Below are 18,991 nucleotides of genomic sequence, written 5' to 3'. Positions count from 1 at the left end.
TTAGTATTTTACATATTATTACTATTTCAGTGAAATTTCGGCCTTAAGTATTTGCAATAAAAATTACTTGTAACTGAAGTAAATAAGTTGAAATTAAAGAAATAAACTCTTTTGGCAATCATAAATACTTCACTTTTCCAAGTTTAGTCGTATAAGGAGGCTTTAGTCGTAGAAATGATTAATAATATAGTAAATAAGACATACAAATAATATTTATAAATAAAATAGGTAAATCTAAAAATAAATCCAATCCAGAAATGTGTGATTTACTAAACAGAGCTTCTAAGACGTCATTCGTGATTCATAATTTTAATCAGCGCATAAAAAAAAGGCTATCGCTAATTAAATATGGTTTCAAAAGAAACAATCCTCAAATGACTCGACAATTAAATTCAAATATACATTAATCCAGAATTGTATAAAAATAATTATAATTAATTGTAAATAATTTATAATTAAATTATAAATCATTTTTAAGCGGCGTTAATACTTTACAATTTTACGAGGTGAAAATAAATACTTTTTTTAAAAATAAAAATTATATTCCATTAAAAAATAAATAAATTCTTATAATGAATATGTATTCATCAGGTCTAAAAAGAGAGTTAAGACGCTAAAACAGTTGCTATGGATAAGCCATTGCAATGAGAATTAAAGTGATCATTTTAATATTTTATTTTATAAATACAATCAACATATCAACTGTGCAACATTGTTAATTTATAATGTCTATCAGAAATAAATGTTTTCTGTAGCCGTATTATAACCTACATAGTACAAGAGCCGGGAAGAAAAAAAGGCAGTTATCTTAGCCCAATTTTCGATTACTGTAATGAAAACTATGTATAATTTTTAATCAAAACTGATGGGTCGCCAAGTATAGGTAAGGGGAATAAAAAATGGTGGCTGTTTCAAAACCTTAAAAAAAACGTCAATTTTTCATTCGGAGCTCTATATCTTAAAAACTACCAACAATACTAGTAAATCTAAAAGAACATTATTTAAAGAAGAATAAATTTGCTGAAATATTACCCCTAACAGAGCTATTTACGTCCAATAGTTCTCGAGATATAGCCTTTTAAAAAGCAACATTTCATAAAAATGTACTGAAATATCAGTAGTTAGTTAAAACATTTTTAGTATTGTTAGTATTGTTTAGGTTTAGTAGTTTATTTATTTTTGGAGAACTATATCATTAGACGTACAGATGTAAATTAGAACTCAAATTAAAGCTGGTTTAATGTTCTTTAATGACAGTTTATCTTCATAGGAGTAGTAGTTTTTAAGTTATTAGACAAAATAAATTCACAAAATGTCGATCTCTAATTGTTCGGACAAACTTTTTGATGTATGAAAAACTATATCTCACGAATCATTGGACGTACAGATAGCTATTAGCACTCAAATTAAAGCTAGTTAAATGTACTATAAAGTAGTTTATAGTGTTTACCTCTATAGGAGTAGTAGTTTTCATGATATTACCCAAAATAAACTCACAAAATGTTGATTTCTAGTTATTCGTACAAAAAGTTCGATTTCAAATAATCTCAAGAACTATTGGACATACAGATGTCTGGCAGCACTCAAATTAAAGCAAGTTAAATGTACAATAAAGGTAGTTAATTACAATGTTGTGATAAGGCCTGCGATTTTACATGGGGTGGAGACCACATACTTACCCAACTTGGAAAAGCTGCTAAAAATAGAGAGGAGGGACTTAAGAAAAATCTATGGGCCCAGTAAAACACAAGAAGGTTACAACAGGCTAAGATTTAACGAAGAGATGTACAGAAAAATCAAAGACATGGAAACCGAAATGAGAATCAGAAGGCTGATGTTCTATGAGCACAGGAAGATGATGAAGGAGGAAACATTGAATAAGATCTTTAAAAAATTGTTTAGCTACAAAAACATGGGAGGATGCACAAGGTAAATGAGAGAGGAATTAAAGAGTCTTAAAATTTCAGATATCGACAGTATAAATAGAAATACGTATAGGAAAACATTGAAAAATCTCACCAATATTGGAAGAGGGAAAAAAAGGATACGAAGTGGTCTGAAGAAGAAAAAGAAATGCAGTCGAAGATCATGAAGCTGCGATGTGAAGAAAGAAAATCAAGACTCCCAAAGAAGCCTAACCATTGATATTCACGTGGTCCTAAGTGACCGATACGAGATAAAAAAAAAAATAAATAATTTATTATCGCATTTTTCATGATATTTGCCGAAATAAATTCACACAATTTTGATTTCTAGTTGTACGGGCAAAATTCATATTCATTTGTAAAGTTCACAAAAACTAATATTCCTACGAAGTTTTTCGAAAACTAAAAATTTTCTCCGAACAATTAGACACAAAGGTTTTGTAAATTTATTTAGGCAAATATGAAAACTACAACTCCTACTAAAATAAATGTTATAAATTAGTTTAATGCACGTTAAACTAGTTTTAATTAGAGTGCTCATAGACATCTGAGAAATAGATTTCACAAAATAAATCCACTAACCACCGATTGTTCCTTGTTTCGTTATGAAAAGTTACTTAAAAAAAAAAATGTATTTCGGGAAAAATGTTTTAGCAAATTTATTCTATTAGTAGTTTTAAAGAAATGCAAATCGTCCCGTTTTCAAATTAACTTATTTCTTTTTACCATTACAGGGCAATTGTTTGTTTTGTTAAGTCTACAATTATCATTATTTTTTTTTTTATTAATTTTACTTTTCTCTTTTATTAAGAAGCATAATTCTCATGTATTTTCTCTTTTTTTTTCTTTTAACTATAACATAGTATATAGTTAGGGGTGTCTTTTGTACGAGACTATACCCTCCCCCCTATAACCAACTGCTTAAAAAAAAAAAAAAATTAAATCGCTTTTAAAAATAGTTAGCAGAATCATTAATTTGGACTAGTAATTAATTAAACAGTATTCATTAAATTTATCAAAAATTGGAGTGAAATAATCATCTTTTTTCTCCTATTGGGAACTTGGGATATTGGAAATTGCCTTTTTTTTAGAATTTGTTTAAACTAATTAATTTTTTATAACCCAAAAACGATAAGGTATTATTTTAAATTTTATTCAGTAAACTTTAAAAATAATTACCGATATTATAAAATGGAAAGTAGAATTTTTTTAATTGAGATATTTAATTATAATATATAATATATATATAATATAGAATATATAGTATCGCGCTCCCTAAAAAAAATTATATAATGAGTACGAGTATATATAAAGATGACATGAACATTATTTACTTTTCATCCTTTGTCTGGCAATTAAAAATATCTTAATAGATTACTGATTTATTTCTTCTAATTAATTTTTTTTTTACCCAGAAACCGCAGAAGAATATTAAAATGGCGACCGTTTCCCGCCTTGAATACACAATTCAATTAAAGTTCAAGTACTGGGTTCGGCAATCTTATCTCTGTATTGTGTCTTTGATTATCAGTTCTACGTTAAAAGGGTTTTACCGAACATCCATTTGGCAGTTCAGTTTAAGGGAGTTAGAACCGTTTCCAAAATGCCAGTGAATAAATTGTTTCTAGTGAATTTGTACGTTGTTTTTTTATCTTCGACTGTCATCGCCAGTGGATTTCACCGGTAAGTAAATAATTCCATATTGCATAATCGTTATATGGACTCTTCAGGGAAAAAATAATTCAATTTGAATTATTGAACATATAAAAATATCGTTGCTCGAAATTAATTATTGCTAGTTTAATCGTATTTTATATTTTTGTCCACATGGATATTTAAATTTTTTAAAACAAAATCGTATAAACTAATTGTTTAATTAAATACAGACCTCGCTTAAGTGCTACTTCTAACACCTTCTCATCGTTTTAACTAAGATGATAATTTTTATCTTTTTGTGGTCTCTGATTTACATTTACATAATAGAGCGCGGAGTGATTTAATTTGTACACAAATTAAACTGTATTTCTTTGTAGTTTATTACTTTGAGAAAAAAAATGGTAAAGTAATTTTTTTTTATTATTAAACATTAAATTATTTAAAATAAAACTATATAATATTACAAAAAAAAATAATAATATTATTTTATGTGAAACAGTTCTATTTTACACATACCTATACATTTTCCACATTTTAGTGGAAGTCCTTTGATGAATAGAGATGAGGAACATCATAGTTTATAGCAGTGATAAGCACTGTTAAAAAATTATATATATCGGGTGATAATAACAAAAAAAATTATTATGAAAATAGTAAATGAATAATAATCTTCCTTGTTCAAATTATATTAGTTATTACAAAGACAAAAACGTATAGAGGTTATCCCCCATCTTCAGGTTGCTAGAAACAACCTCTCAAAATTAACACATGCTTACAACATTAACCCTATATCACATTATTTATTAAACTATTTACAAACTATTTACCTGATTAACATTTCTATATAACTTATAAATTACTACATATTATATTATTATTAATAGGTTAATAATAGGGGTATAATCCCGAAACGTTGTTGTCTTTGTAATAACTAATAAAATTTTAACAAGGAAGATTATTATTTATTCACTATTTTCATATTAGTTTCTAATAAACTCTTTCAGTAGAAGATATTAATTTAAAAAAAAATTATCTATACTTATACAATAATTTTAATAATGTTATTGGGGTGTAGAAAAAAAAAAGATTGACAATAGTCAATGGATAAAATAAATAAAATTTAAGAAAAAATTATAGTTTATTTTAATCAATGTGGATTAAATTTTTTCCTTAATCATTTCTATTGATATTAAAAATGTTTTTAATTTAAAAATTATCAACCACAATTATATCCATAATTATCATACATATATTTTTTTAATTTAAGCTTTGAAAATGTTTGTTTATCGGTTGCCTACATTTTTTATATTTCATCCAGTTTACACAAAAAATGGCCCCATAAAAATAAAAAATAAAATTATGAGCCCTATTTACGAATTTAAAGAGCTGAAAGTAACTGTCAATTTTTATTTCAAAAAACTACGTTTTATATTTGGGAAGTTAAAATGATTTCACCGGTGTTGTGATATTTCGGATTTTTCTTTCATTTTTTTTTTTTTTTTTTGTTAGTTATTATATGACTAGGCTTAGAATACAGATTTTTATATAACTGTCCTTCCTTCCTCCTTCTAAAAATATATTAAAATAATAATAAAAAATTAATTACTTTTTAACAATATTAATTTAAACCAGGATAAAATGGACTAAAGCTGTATAAAAAAATTACGCATAGAGATATGGTAGACAATGTGTCACAGATTTAGGTCTTAACCACAAAAATTTCAAAAAACAGGCAGTCTCTTCAAGTGAAGTAGGAACGAAGTATTAAACGAGTTAACATTTTTGATAATTTCAATTTTTATTTACCGTATGATAACATTTTTTTTTCCGAAAAAGCTTGAAAATATTTCAAAGACCTCCAAGAACTCAGCCCATTAACTTTAAATTTTTACGGTACCAAAATGATGACATGTAAAAAATACTGTTCTCTTTCAAGATATAAAATCCAATTAAACAAAAACTTTTTTTTATTTATTTAAAAAAAATAAAACTAAACTGTGTAGCTCTTTTTCAAGGAATAATAACTAATTCCATTTATTTTACACTATTCCAAAAATTGCTATCTTCTAATCTTTTCAAATGAAAATTCTTTTATATTATTTTAATTAATTTAATCTAAAAAAAAAAAGATTGGAGTGCTACCAGTGAGGTTAATTGAGAGTTGTAAATAGTAATAGAATTTAAAAATAAAAATTATATAGTAACAGTTATTGTGAAATGTATTTAAAATAATTAATAACGATTTCGGACGATTCTATTGTTATTTATTATAAACGCCGGTTTGCTATAGGTTTAGAATGACACACTTTGTAAGTTGATATAATTAATATAAAGCACAAATAAAACATTCTGTTATTTATTCTTAGTAAAGCGTCATAAAAGCAGATCATTTTTGTTAAAAGTCGTAAAGGACACTGATTAATTGTAAATAGAGCAAAACTTCAAAACGAGGCATACATTAGTGTAAAGATATTTTTGGGAGATCCAAAAAACAAAACCTTAACCCTCTCAAACATATGTGGATCAGCCTAAAAAAGAAAAACGAGATAATTTTCATGAAACTTCACTAAGGTAAACCTTCTGCATAAAGCTCTTTTAATGCTTCGTGTATAGCAGTGTATACCTAAATCCACCAGAAAATAACAGGGGTTAACAGAAAATAACTAAGATACAGAGTATTGCAACTCGTATACAGAGTTTTGTGCAAGTACCCATGGAATCCGTTACCTTTTAATTAGTTATTTGTATAATTCGAAATTCTAGAACTCCAGATGCTCGTTTGAAAGATGATTAAGTTGTTCAATAAGAGGCATGTTGGAACACGATTCAAAAATGTCACCAACTGGTTGGAGCATGTACAGGTTCAGAACTACTCCTATCAATTTGATATAGTTTTGTCTCGAGTTGGGAAAAAACCTATGCCTATCAATAAAAAAAAAAAAAAGTAATAAGAAAAATAAATTAATAATTCTAGAAATGATATTGTAAACAGTTGCTACTGTGGAGTTCACAACCTAAACAGTAAATACATAAATACAGTTTATATTTAAATTTATTTTTTTTTACTTAGATGGTTCAAAAACCTTCACATAAACTATATTTAAACAATATCTTCTTATCTGGGTTTAGCATCGAAAAACGTTTAAACCAATGAAATCCTTATAAATTTATAAAATAATTTCTCTCCCTCTGCCCACAAGTGTTAAAACTCAAATATATGTTTATTTATTATTATTATTTTCTCTTAAAATGTGGAACTAAATTCATAAAATTTCAATTATGGAAAAACGTTTAATAAAACATATATGACAAAAAGTTTATAATAACATACAATGATACTCATATAAAATAATAGATTTTTAAAAATCCGATATACCTTAATGACTTAGCAAGTTTTAATAAGTTGTTGAGAAAGCCAATCCTAGATACTATTCGTGTAAATTTATAACTCGTAACTTTTTGTTCGGATTAATTAGTTCCAATTTAAAAATGTTAAAAATATATCTTTGTTTATAAATTTAAACAAATATTAGTAAATACCTGTTGTATCTCAACCGTGAAAGGCATTGGTTTTGAAATGATTAAGATAAGGAATTAATAAGCGTCCTAGAACATTCTGTAATAATCTTCTCTAAGATACTCAGATTAAAATAATAACTACTTGAGTAAATAAAAAATTAATTCTTAATTAGTGGAAATTCATTCAAAGTTAAAATTGAAACTTTGAATTTTATCTGAAAATAAATAGAGTAGCATGGTGTTTCGTCTTCAAATATATCTTATTTTCACTAATTTTTTTTTTTAATAATATAGGACAATCCAAAGCAATGTTGATGTTTGCCTATATTTATTGACTGAGTATAGAAAAACATTCCTAATATCGTTTAAATAAATAATTTAAATTTTATCCATTAGTCTCAAAACATTTTATTTTCTTTACAAGTCCGACGTTTCGGCCAATTCGGCCATCCTCAGGGACAATCCATCACAAAACAGCTTTTATTACATCTATGATCCTCAAAAATTCAAATATTTAACAATATTATTTATAATTTATCTTACCTTAATAAAAATTTTTGAACTAAATAATTTAAAAACACAACTTCATGCAGGCTATTCTGCCCAGGTTATTTCAACAATTTCTCTATGAAACATTAAAACATATATTTTTTTGTTAATAAGCATATCCTATATTATGTCTAATTGCCTAATTAGTCAATTTTACACTAAAAACGCTTTATCACAGTCACTTATCTGTTAAAATTTATCATAAAAATGCTTGTTACCTTCCCTCCACTCAGGTCAAGCATTAAAATTATTTTTTAATGTTTCATAGAGAAATTGTTGAAATGACTTGGGCCTTAGAATAGCCTGCATGAAGTTGTTTTTAAATTATTTAGTTCAAAAATTGAATTAAGGTAAGATAAATTATAAATAATATTGTTAAGTATTTTGAATTGTTGAGGATCATAGCCGAAACGTCGGACTTGTAATGAAAATAAAGTTTTTTGAGACTATAATGGATAAAAATTTTTTTTTATTGTTATTGATAGATTTATTTATTGATAGATATTACAATCTGCCACACAGTTGTGGGAAATAGGTAATAGTGATGAATGATCTCATACATAATAAAATAAAAATTTAAAAAAATAATTATAAAAAAAAAAAAAAACTCTCTTAAAATATATACAAACAAAAGAATAGACAAGATGAACATAATCAAACTATCTGTATGAAAAATAAATAAATAAAATAACGGATAAAATTTAAATTATTTATTTAAACAACATTAACCAGTCTCAAGATAGTATTTAAGATTATAAATTCCTAATATCATGAAATCAATACTAGAATATATTAACTAATATAATAGCAATAGTTAATATTTAGAAAAAAAAAGAATAAATTAAATCAAATTGAAAAGAACAAAAAAATTATTCGATAACAGTAAGTGAGATTAATTGATGTAATAAATAAGATTTGTTATATATATTCGTACATATTTGTTTTTTTTTAAAGTAATAAAATATTCCTCAAATGTGTGAACTATTATTAAGTAAAGTTGCCAAATTATATGACAATCCAGTGCCAATCAAATGCCTGCGGACTCTCTCTATGTCTCTGTATGTAACCTCTTTGCTTACAGAGTAATTTTGAAGCCGGCGAGTGAATTATCAACATTAATACCAAAATTAAAGGATTCAGATAGCCTAATAAAAATAAATCCTACAATCAAGATAATTTATTTCTTAGGGATAATTCGAAACGATATAATGAAAAAAATAAAGAGAACATTTAAAAAATGTAAACATAAACACAAACGTTACCTACTTTCACGCCCAATCATTTTCAGGTCTGTGAAAAAAAAATATACAATCAAAATGAAAGAAACAATAACACAGTAGAACCCGATTAATTAATGACTTAAAATTACCAACTAATAATGAACACAACCTTCAAGATTAACTCAAAACTTTATTTTAGGAAAAAAAAATAGGCGGTTTTGGAATCCGAGATTCATTTGATAAAAGTAGGAACTGTTAGAGATTAATTATAAGTTTAATTAAATTATATAATGAATTTTCTTCGTAAGAAGCCCTTTTTTTTTTTTCTTAAGAAAGCTTCATCGTCTTTCTTTTTCATAATCTTTATTGATAAGTTTTTGGTAAATTCGAATAGCACGGTCTTACTAAAGCCCCAAACTGGTTAATTTAATAAATAAATATAGGAAGTAAAAAGTTTGGATATAAACGTTGGGAAACACATATATACATATATATAAAGAAATTAATTTGAGCCGAAACATGTATAGATACGGACTGGGCATCTGAGGCCTCGGAAAGAGCCTCTCACTTCACAATAATGAGGCCAATAAAGGCGAACACCATTCTATTTTCTGGATAAGAGAGAAGTAGACTTAAATCCTCTTCCAGATGTTTGTGCTCTTTCTTTCACACCTATCTGCTTGATGAACGTTCGGCGCCTAGCTCTCACCCAGTTCTACTTTTGGAAGACACTAGTGTGGCCGAAACATCCTCATTGGCAGAATGGATCAACTCCTCTTCTAGTTCTACCAACGACTCGTCGAATATCAACTTTCATTAAACAGGACCTGAGACTGATTCTTGTGGACATTCTTTCTATGGAAGCTTATGTTATTTAGGAACTTAGGTATTAATATGTGTTACTTATCCCAGCAAGAACTGGGATTAGATCAGTTAAAATATCAAGATTCTTCAGAACCTTGCTCATGACAGGGAAGATAAATATAGATCTACACGACTTATGGAACTACTCATTCCTGTTCTTTTCCTTGCAGAGGAGTCTCAGATTGTTTCTCTTTGAACACAAGTACGTACCAGTTAGGTATAACGAGACACGTCTCATCAGAGCTGCCTCTTCATTGTCCTGGGGCACGTCACCTTAAGATGCTGGCCATTTCTTCAAGAGTAGTTGCCTGGGCAAATACATGCATAACAGTTACTGCGAAGTGCTATCCGACATAAAATAAGAATTTATTTTGTGGGCTATTCGACTCAGGATCTACGTTTCTGTGAGCTCAAATCGCTTTGGACTTGTATTCATTACCTGAGTAAGTCCAGTGCGTCTCGGACTTCGTAATGTGTGGTCTCTTTTCATGATAGGTAAGGCCGGCATTCATGGGACAGGTCGTGTACTTTCCTTGCAATTCTTAAGAGCATCTGGATGGCACCGGTCATCCGGCACACTCTATAGTCCAGGTCGTCTGAGTCCACCGAGTTCACCGATTTCACATCTCTCCCATCCCTTGTCAAAACCTCTCTCTCCAAAATACTTTGGAAATCACTTCAATCGTTTTCAAACGAGATCAAAAGATTCAATCGATGATTTGCCTTATCAGCTGTAGCGAGCTTTCCCCTCTCTCCTTTACCACTCTCAGAGGAAAAGTAATAATCGTGCTCTTTCCCGTTTGAATCACTATCATAAGATAGATAACAAAAGGAACCTTCCTTGACTTATCTTGAACAAATAAGCCCCATTTCAAACCCTGCTTCAGGAGGAGGTGGTCCTCCCTCTCCCTCCCGAAATTTGGTCGCACTTTGCAGATCTCTGTTATTACAAACAAGACGAAGTTACAACTAAGGTTTCATTGATATACAAATATTGCCATTTATATTATCTCTTTTTCCTGTTCTCATCAGTACAAAAGATTCAACAGATATTTTACGAGGAATATGCCATATCATTGTCCGATAATATAATAATCCGATAATAGACCGATTTCAATGATAATTTGTTTGTAGAGAATTTCATCATCTTTCAAAACGAGGTTTTGGTCTTCCATGAGACTATTTTTAGGGACAATATTTCTTGAGTTATTTGAAAAGCGTATGTAGTGTTTAGATATTAAAAATTTGTTTTTATAAAAAAATTAAGTCCAATTTTTGAAACGAAGCCTTACTGCAAATTACTGTTGCTGTTTTTTTCCCTCAATGAGTCGCCTGGCTATGTCAGAGCGTCCCTCTACTTCTCTCTCACCCACCAGTCATCCTCCTCAAGTCTCCTGCCGGGCATGTCCTCCTCCACGCATTTCCCACCACCTCCTGTTCTCCTGCGTCTTCCTGGCTGTTCCCATTGCATAAGTATCTTCGGCCACCTACGTTCTGGCATCCGCTGACAGTGCCCTTACCATTCCAGTCGTCTCCTTCCAATCCTCTCCATAAATCCTTCCGTCACTCCTAGCCTGCTCCTCATATCATCATTCCTGATTCTATCCAGGCAGGTAATCCTTAGGCATCTCCTCCAGAAATCCATCTCTGCCACTTGAAGTTTAGACTAGAGTCCTAGGTTAAGTGTCCAGGTTTCTACGGCGTAGTTAAGTAAGGGCTCAACAATACTTCTAAAAATTCGCCTTTTGTTGTCCGTTGAGCGTATTCCAGATGACCGTATTCCAGAGGACGGAGGGTGCAACATTCTAGTCAACTTTTTTGCCAGACCAGCTCTCCTCCTAAGCTCTGGTTCCGACTCACTGCAAATTTATAAGGAAAACAAATACCCATACAAAAATGAACATACTATATATTTTTTCTACCTAAACAGATAATTTTGCACTGTTCACACATTCCATATTTATACTGTGTTATCACACATTTCACTGTTTTTAGTCGGACAGGTTTACTAATTGCTTGACTTCCACTTTCAAAGAACCAATACAGGTTGTAACGATTGATCGAGATGCTTTTTTTCGGCCTAATAATTTTTAATGAGCTCTAGACCATTTCCAGTATGTCTATTTCTGAAAATGGAGCCATATATACTCCTTAAACCCTCGAAACCATATTCCAGAGGTTTAGAAACGGATGTGAAATTCACTCCCACTCACCTTCTATTCAAAAAAGTTTATTATTTTCGTAAAAAAATGAATGTTTAGTAATATTAGCAGTAGTTTTACCAAAAAAATTTATGAATGGTTGTGAATGAATCATATTTACGTCTTATCGTTTATATTCTTCAAGATATTGGTGTTAGATTTTTAATTGCAATATTAACCTTAAATTATCGTGTCCAATAAAAAATTCACTGAACATTTAAATCAAAAACATTCCATAATTATATTTTTTATGGTACGCTGAATTACTCTTCAAGCTTACAATCCATTTATTATAGTTCTTATACCCCCTCCCTCCGAGCTCGCTATAATACACATGATTTGCGATTTTTTTTCCTGTTGTGGCCGATGCCAAACAATTTATTATAGCAAACTATAGTCACTGGTATACTCTACAAGGCCCAGTGTTCGTACCTGCGGTTTAATTGCTACGAAATCAATAAAAGACCAAGACGAGTGATATATCGAAAGTGATCGGAGCAATCACAGAAAGGGATTTCTTGGGGTGATTTCATTTCGGTGATGAACCCTTGGGGGCAGTTACGGCGGATTTGAGAAAGCCGAGTACATTGCAATTGCCTGCACCGCTTATGAGGCACATAGAGAGGCAAGACTCTAACCGAGAGAGTTTTGTGAGCTGCCAGAAAACAACCAACTCACCAAATTCTTTGTATAAGGTTGGAAAGTACCCATGGAACAGCTCATTTTAATCGGGTAAGAAGAAGTTCAGTTTCCGGTAGAACGCTGAAAAAAAGCCGTTGTTGTAGGTTATGTCAGGCTTAAATATTATAATTATAAATAATATTCCATACATTTACTAGCAGGGATGATTTTTTTTTTAAAATTTGTTTATTGCAATTCACAACTGTATGTATATAAAAACGCATTTAGTAAATATGATGTAAGAGTGGATGCAGTGATGGAGGCGTGCAGAGAACCTACCCATTGGTAGCACTCTAATGAAGTTTTTAGCAGATCTCGTGGCCATCTTCTTTTCAGGCGCCTCGGAGGATTGCCAGGAATAGAAGAGGAAGCAAGGTTAGAAATTAGTTTAGGGTTAGGGAGTTTATAATAGAGGGAATGATATCTGGTTCGGGCTAATTCGGTTACATATGGAATATTAAGGTCTTTATGTATGGTTTTATTCGTAACAAAGTAAGGAGCACTGAGGATTTCACGAAGGATTTGGGATTGTAAGGATTGGATACGAGAGGAATTCGAAGGTTTAGTGGAGCCCCAAAGCTCAACTCCATATGTCTAGATTGGCCTTATTACAGTCATATAGATCAGTCTTTTGTAATGTATTGGAAGTTTAGAACGTTTGTCTAGTAAGTGCTGTAATAGTCGAAATCGATGTGCAGTTTCCTGTCTTTTCAGTCTTGTGTGAGGATTCCAGGATAGTCGTTAGTCCAGATGTAGTCCAAGGTAGCGGATCTTTTCTACAGAGGTAAGAGCAACATTATTAAAGGTTACAGAAGAGCAGCCAGTAGGTACGACGAAGGGTAAAGGTGATTTGATAGGATTTATTTTGATCCTCCAATTATGGTAATTGTTTTCTTAAGGTAATCAAATATTTCCGTAATGTGATGGCTATTATCGTTTAATAAAGTTGCCAAATGCTTGCAGTGTGTCAGTATGTGTTTGATAGTTATTGGCACGTTACACTGTCAACATGTTCCTGACAGTAAGTATTTATGGGTTAGTGAAATGCGTCCAATTCGAAGTCTAGTCAGTACCACTTTTCGCTGTCTACAGCTTTGGATTTAAGTATTTCAAGTACTGTACACTTAATTTATGTTTTATTGTGTTGATCAAAGCTGCCTGTCAATTACTTATTATATGTTTTGTCATTAGAGAGTAAAGTAATTAAGTAAAGTTTTGGGGGCAATCAAAGCAGTCAGACGGTAGGTTCAATGATGCAGCTTTTGCCGCTTGGTTAGCTATACGTTGCCCGGGATGTCCGATATTCATTCGTCATAGGGCCAACGCTTATGGGCATTTGCATTTTCATTTATTTGTTTATATAATGTATTTATATACATTGTTTAAAAAAAAGATTAGCAACATAACAAAATAATATTGTTTTCAGTATCCCCTTAAAGAAAGTGCCAGTGAAGCAACAACTGCCTGTTCGGAGTGGGGCGAGCAAGTTGTTGAGGGGAAGAAATCCAATGACACTAGATCTTATAAATTTCAAAAATGTAAGTTTTATTTTTAATATTTATTTATCTTGGGGAATATATTTCCTCTCTTTTGATTTAAAATGGGTGCAAATAAAGTCTGTGTATTTTTACGAATTTATATAAAAAATCAGGTTTACGAAGAACTAAACTTACTCCTCGAAATATAGGTAATCATAAACATTACATGAATAACTACCTGAGCCAGAAGTTCGATGCTCATATCGTATTCTCGATTCATTGACTAAGAGCGCCTTGATTTTTTTTCTGCTAAGTCAAACCCATCTAACCCATATAGAAACGAAGTGGTTCCATTAATATCAGGAGCTAAGTTTGGCATAATATTTTTTTTTATAAATAATAACTATATTAAACTGTTGAAATTTCAAGATATCTTCTTTATTTAATAAATTACATTAAAATCGCTTAGACATTTCGTTTGATAAAGCCATACATAAAACTAATATAAAATGATAAGTAATGAATGAAATACAAAAGATTTAATCAAAACAGTAACATTCATTTAAACATAAGTTTTATGTAATAAAAGGGAAAAAACACAGACTTTGTTAACAAGAAAGTTTTTAATAACCACCACTACTTAAATTATGATTATTTAATATAATTTTTTTTGTTACAACAGTTTAGTGATAATTTAATTTTAATGAATAGTTATTTTTCCAATATATACACTGTTTTTATGAATTAATATATTCAGAAGTTTTTAGTACATGATGTATACTATTATTATAACCTATTAGGATCTCCTTAAAATTTCAATGAAAAAACTAATTTAATAGTTATTGAATTATTGGAATGTTGAACCCTCTATAAAAATTACAGAGGATGGTGAAATGAAAAATGTCAGCAAAACGCAAATTATTTAATGTGAACTCTTTTTGTGAGTTAATATTACTAATCGAAAATTCCTTCAAATCGAAAAAAAACATTAAGATATGAAATTTATTATTTATTACTCAAGGACAAGTGCTACTTTATATTTGTATAAATAAATATGGCCGCTGAAACAGAAACGCACATATCTTTACTTTGTAATTAACTACGTCATCAACTCCACGACTAAGATAAAACCCAATGCTAGGAGACTTATAAGGAAAAAATATATTTAATTAGATTATTAAAAACATATTTATAATAAGAAAATTCATACAGTTATAATTTATGTAATTATACGATACAATTAAAATTTTTATAATAATGTTTATTTTTGAGAGGAAAAATGCCAAACGACAGACCCACAGTGGATTGAAAGGCCGAAAACCTTCGAATCGCAATTATTTCAGTTCATGTATCAAACTTCATAGTCTTGGGAATAAATTATTTTTCATAAATTGTTAATTAGCATTGATTTTATCAATTCATTGGAATTATTCATAGAAACATACATATTTCCCTTAAAACAAATGCTAAAAATGTCTGCTAGATCTATTGATCATTACAGAATAATGAATATTATAAACATTCTAATTTATAAGGCTGGACAAAAATATTGCAGTAATTACCTAATTGCTTGAAGCATGATCGCAATGAAAAATGTTAAATTAGAAAATAAACTACTCGTCACTGTTTGGATATTTTCTTTCATTAAATTTTTTTCCACTATTTCGCGAAGCCCCTCAGAGCCTAAAGACATTTATTTGATATTCTTTAAAGGCATAAAACCTTTTGGTGATTAATGCTTATGGACTGTAATAATTATAAGCTAAACACACATATATTCACTCACACGAATACATACACATGATTCCAACGCAAAAAAAATAAAAATAACTATAATTGAGAAAGAAAGTGATGCTCTTTTGAAAATTTAAACACCAACGTGAGCTTTAGATAAATTTGGGGTTGGTCCTATTCCAATTGTTGGTAAACAGTTAGAGCATTCTTCAGAAATATGTTTAATCGGGAGAATGAACTGACAATATTGGCACGTTGGAGGTGGTATTTTTCTAATCATGTGAGAATGCGTGAGGAAAGTATGGCCTATTCTCAAGCGGGTTAGAGCAACTTTCTCCTAGTGACCATTGCGGTAGGCTATCGACCACGGTTTTACTACTTCTTGAATTCACTTAATTTACTCGGAGAGCTTTTATTCCACATGGCCTGCTATCTTTCGGATAGTTCTATTGAGTTCTGATTGGGTAAGAACGACGGTGTCTCGGCCAGGGAGTGCATCTCTCACAGCTTTGTCTGCGAACTCGTTGTCAACAATTCCTATGAGACTTAGGACCCATATGAAATTTATGGCCTTACATTCATCTGATAGTTTCAAGAAGAAATATTCTTATGATGAGTGGATGTTCCGGATACATGTTTCGCAAACATTTGAGTGAGCTTTAAAACTTTTTTCTTTGTCTAAAGATGTTTTACTCGTTCATTCATATATGCTAGATAACTTAAATAGGAATCCGAGATCAAATTAAAATGATTCAACAAATCAATACTTTCTTTTGTTTTCGAGCTGTTTATTTATTTATTTCCCTAGTTATATCTACACCTTACTCACTTAGCATTATTTTTTAATGCTATCCACATCAAAGGGTGATGTACATCACACTAGCGTTCAATCACAGATATGTTTTAATAACATTATATTCCATACTAGATGATAGCGGCTAAAAAAATAATATTAAATTATATTAATTAAAATCTGTTAAATATTTTCGTATATCTCTATTTTCTGTAAGTAATAAAATATTTCTGAAATGTAATGACGCACTACTTTAAAGAGCTCCCCAATCGGAATCATAAATTCTTCAACAACACTTACAACTTTTTTATCATTTTCTAAACAATATTTATCAAGCTCAAAGTGTCGAAGCAAGTAGGGATCTAGTCATTCGAATACCAATCATTGTTTACATGGGGATAAAAACAACAGAAATACATAAAATCAGGCAGATACTTGGAGCTAAAGTACCATACAATCTTTCAACAAGGTTTTTTTATAAAATTAAAATTAATCTCAAGTTCTTCTTGATTCGTATATTTTGAATAACTTGCACAAGCCTTTAGGTATATTATTGTATTGAGTCAAAACGAATCCGTGTCTTATACACAGTTTAAATCGATTGCCAACCAAGTCCAATAACTATATCATGTTATAGGATTGTCATGAGGCGCAATTAAAATTTTAATGCTTTTAATATTTAAAAAATAGAAATAGAATAATTGCTTTAGACCATGAAATTTCAGTAAGCATGCAATATTTGAGCTTCGTAATTCTAAGCACCTTCACTAAAGTTCCCAAAGATATCTTAATGGTTTTGTGGATGTGCTATTAGGTTTGGTGCATATAAAATGTCGGATTTTCAAGTGAATGTATAAAACTGCATATTGTTTTTCACAAGCTGTTTATTTAATCAAAATATGTTCCATCGCTTCAATACACTTTTCCCAGCGGGACTTGGAAGCATAGATGCCTGAAAATAAAAATTTAATTTCGCAATTGTTCTGTGTCATGCATGCGGCCGTCACAGTAGTTTTGGGTCTTCCTCGTAGTTCGTTTAGTAGTGAAAAATCACTAGACTGAAATTTTTCGAATCAACGCTGCACTTTTCGATTTTTAACAGTTATCTCGCTGAACGGCTTATATCGCATGTAGTTTTTACAGCATTATTACCAATTTTATAGTAAACAAAAAAAAAATACACGAATATCCATGGAATTCATATTTTTTAAAAAATAGGTTATGCTAATAACAAAAACATATCGAAAATAGGAAGAGAAATATTTACATGTAAAAAAAATTCAATATTTCATATGCACCAACCTACTAGTTATAATGGTCATCATCGTCAATGAAAGTTATAATTTTTAGATTGTAAGGGTAAACTCGGTATTTCTATTTCTAATGCGATTTTGGCCTTTAGGGTCACTGAACTAGAGCAAAATATTGGATGCAATACGCGCATCACAATTTTCACTTACCACCAAACAAGGTATTGTTTGGAATCACAAGCTCTACAGCAGAGATTCCCAAACTTTTTTGTTCTACCGCCCCCTTTCAAGGAAAAATATTACCTAGCCCCCCAGGAGATCAATTTTTTAAAAATTTTAATATCAATTAATAGGAAATATATATGTATTAATGTTTCTACCTTTTTTTCGTAAAATCTAATAAAGAAAAGTGTAAATTAGAAACATTAGACTTGGAAATTATGAAACTATTTATTGAGCTCTGAGTAGAATGTAAAACAAAAAAATTTAATACGTTCGAAATCATCTAAATGAGAAGGATGAACCGGGTACATTGTTCCCCAGAATAGCTTCAGCGTCCACCAGTTTAACGTGTTAAACTCATGTTAAATAGAGAAATATTTCTTTCTTTTAGCATGTTAAAACGATATAACATATAACATGGTTGAGAGTCTTTTACTAGGTCTTTTAAATGGAGAATGGCGTCACGCAACAGACCAGCTGAGTTCATTACCATTTTGTTTAGTGTGTTAGGTTGCTTGCTCGTAGCGTTTTGATTGTGTGAGTACTGTTTTGAATGTTTTTATAACTTATAAAGCAATGGATGGTTATAATAATAATGTAATGACAGTTGTCAATTAGCTCATCTTGATTCTCTTCCTCACAAGTTAGAATATCAGCAAAGCACTCGGTGGCCAAACTTTCACATATCTTCCACTTTTTGCTCTATTTAGGCATATTTTAATAAATTACGTTAATGAAAACTTAGATATAAACAATAACATTAAGTCTTGGAAGGAAAGGTTATAAAACAAGTTGCTCAGGAAATCCGCTAGAGACTCTTATGCATTTTACATAACTATAAATAGGGCCGCTCACAATCCTATACTTATAACATTTAACATGGTAAAATATTTTACTTT

General features: G+C 30.1%; 2 protein-coding genes across 3 annotated transcripts in view; one reads left to right on the top strand and one right to left on the bottom strand.

The window, feature by feature from the left end:
• Positions 1–18,991, bottom strand: part of Elp1 (elongator complex protein 1) — a 54,750-nt gene that overhangs the window by 27,854 nt on the left and 7,905 nt on the right. The gene's annotated exons all lie outside the window — the stretch shown is intronic.
• The window catches only part of LOC106689815 (chymosin), a 36,390-nt gene continuing 20,846 nt past the window's right edge, over positions 3,448–18,991 (top strand). For both annotated transcript variants that reach the window (XM_014434996.3, XM_014434995.3), the window contains exons 1-2: positions 3,448–3,608; positions 14,042–14,153. In XM_014434996.3, the coding sequence (XP_014290482.1) occupies positions 3,529–3,608; positions 14,042–14,153 (192 nt within the window). In that variant the 5' untranslated portion in view covers positions 3,448–3,528. The remainder of the gene's footprint in view (positions 3,609–14,041; positions 14,154–18,991) is intronic.

Source organism: Halyomorpha halys, unplaced genomic scaffold (assembly GCF_000696795.3).
Source record: "Halyomorpha halys isolate HHAL.00 unplaced genomic scaffold, Hhal_1.1 Scaffold1477.1, whole genome shotgun sequence".
In the NCBI taxonomy this organism is placed as follows: domain Eukaryota; kingdom Metazoa; phylum Arthropoda; class Insecta; order Hemiptera; family Pentatomidae; genus Halyomorpha; species Halyomorpha halys.
The sequence above is the reverse complement of the archived record's forward strand: the minus strand, read 5'-3'. Positions and strand labels throughout refer to the sequence as shown.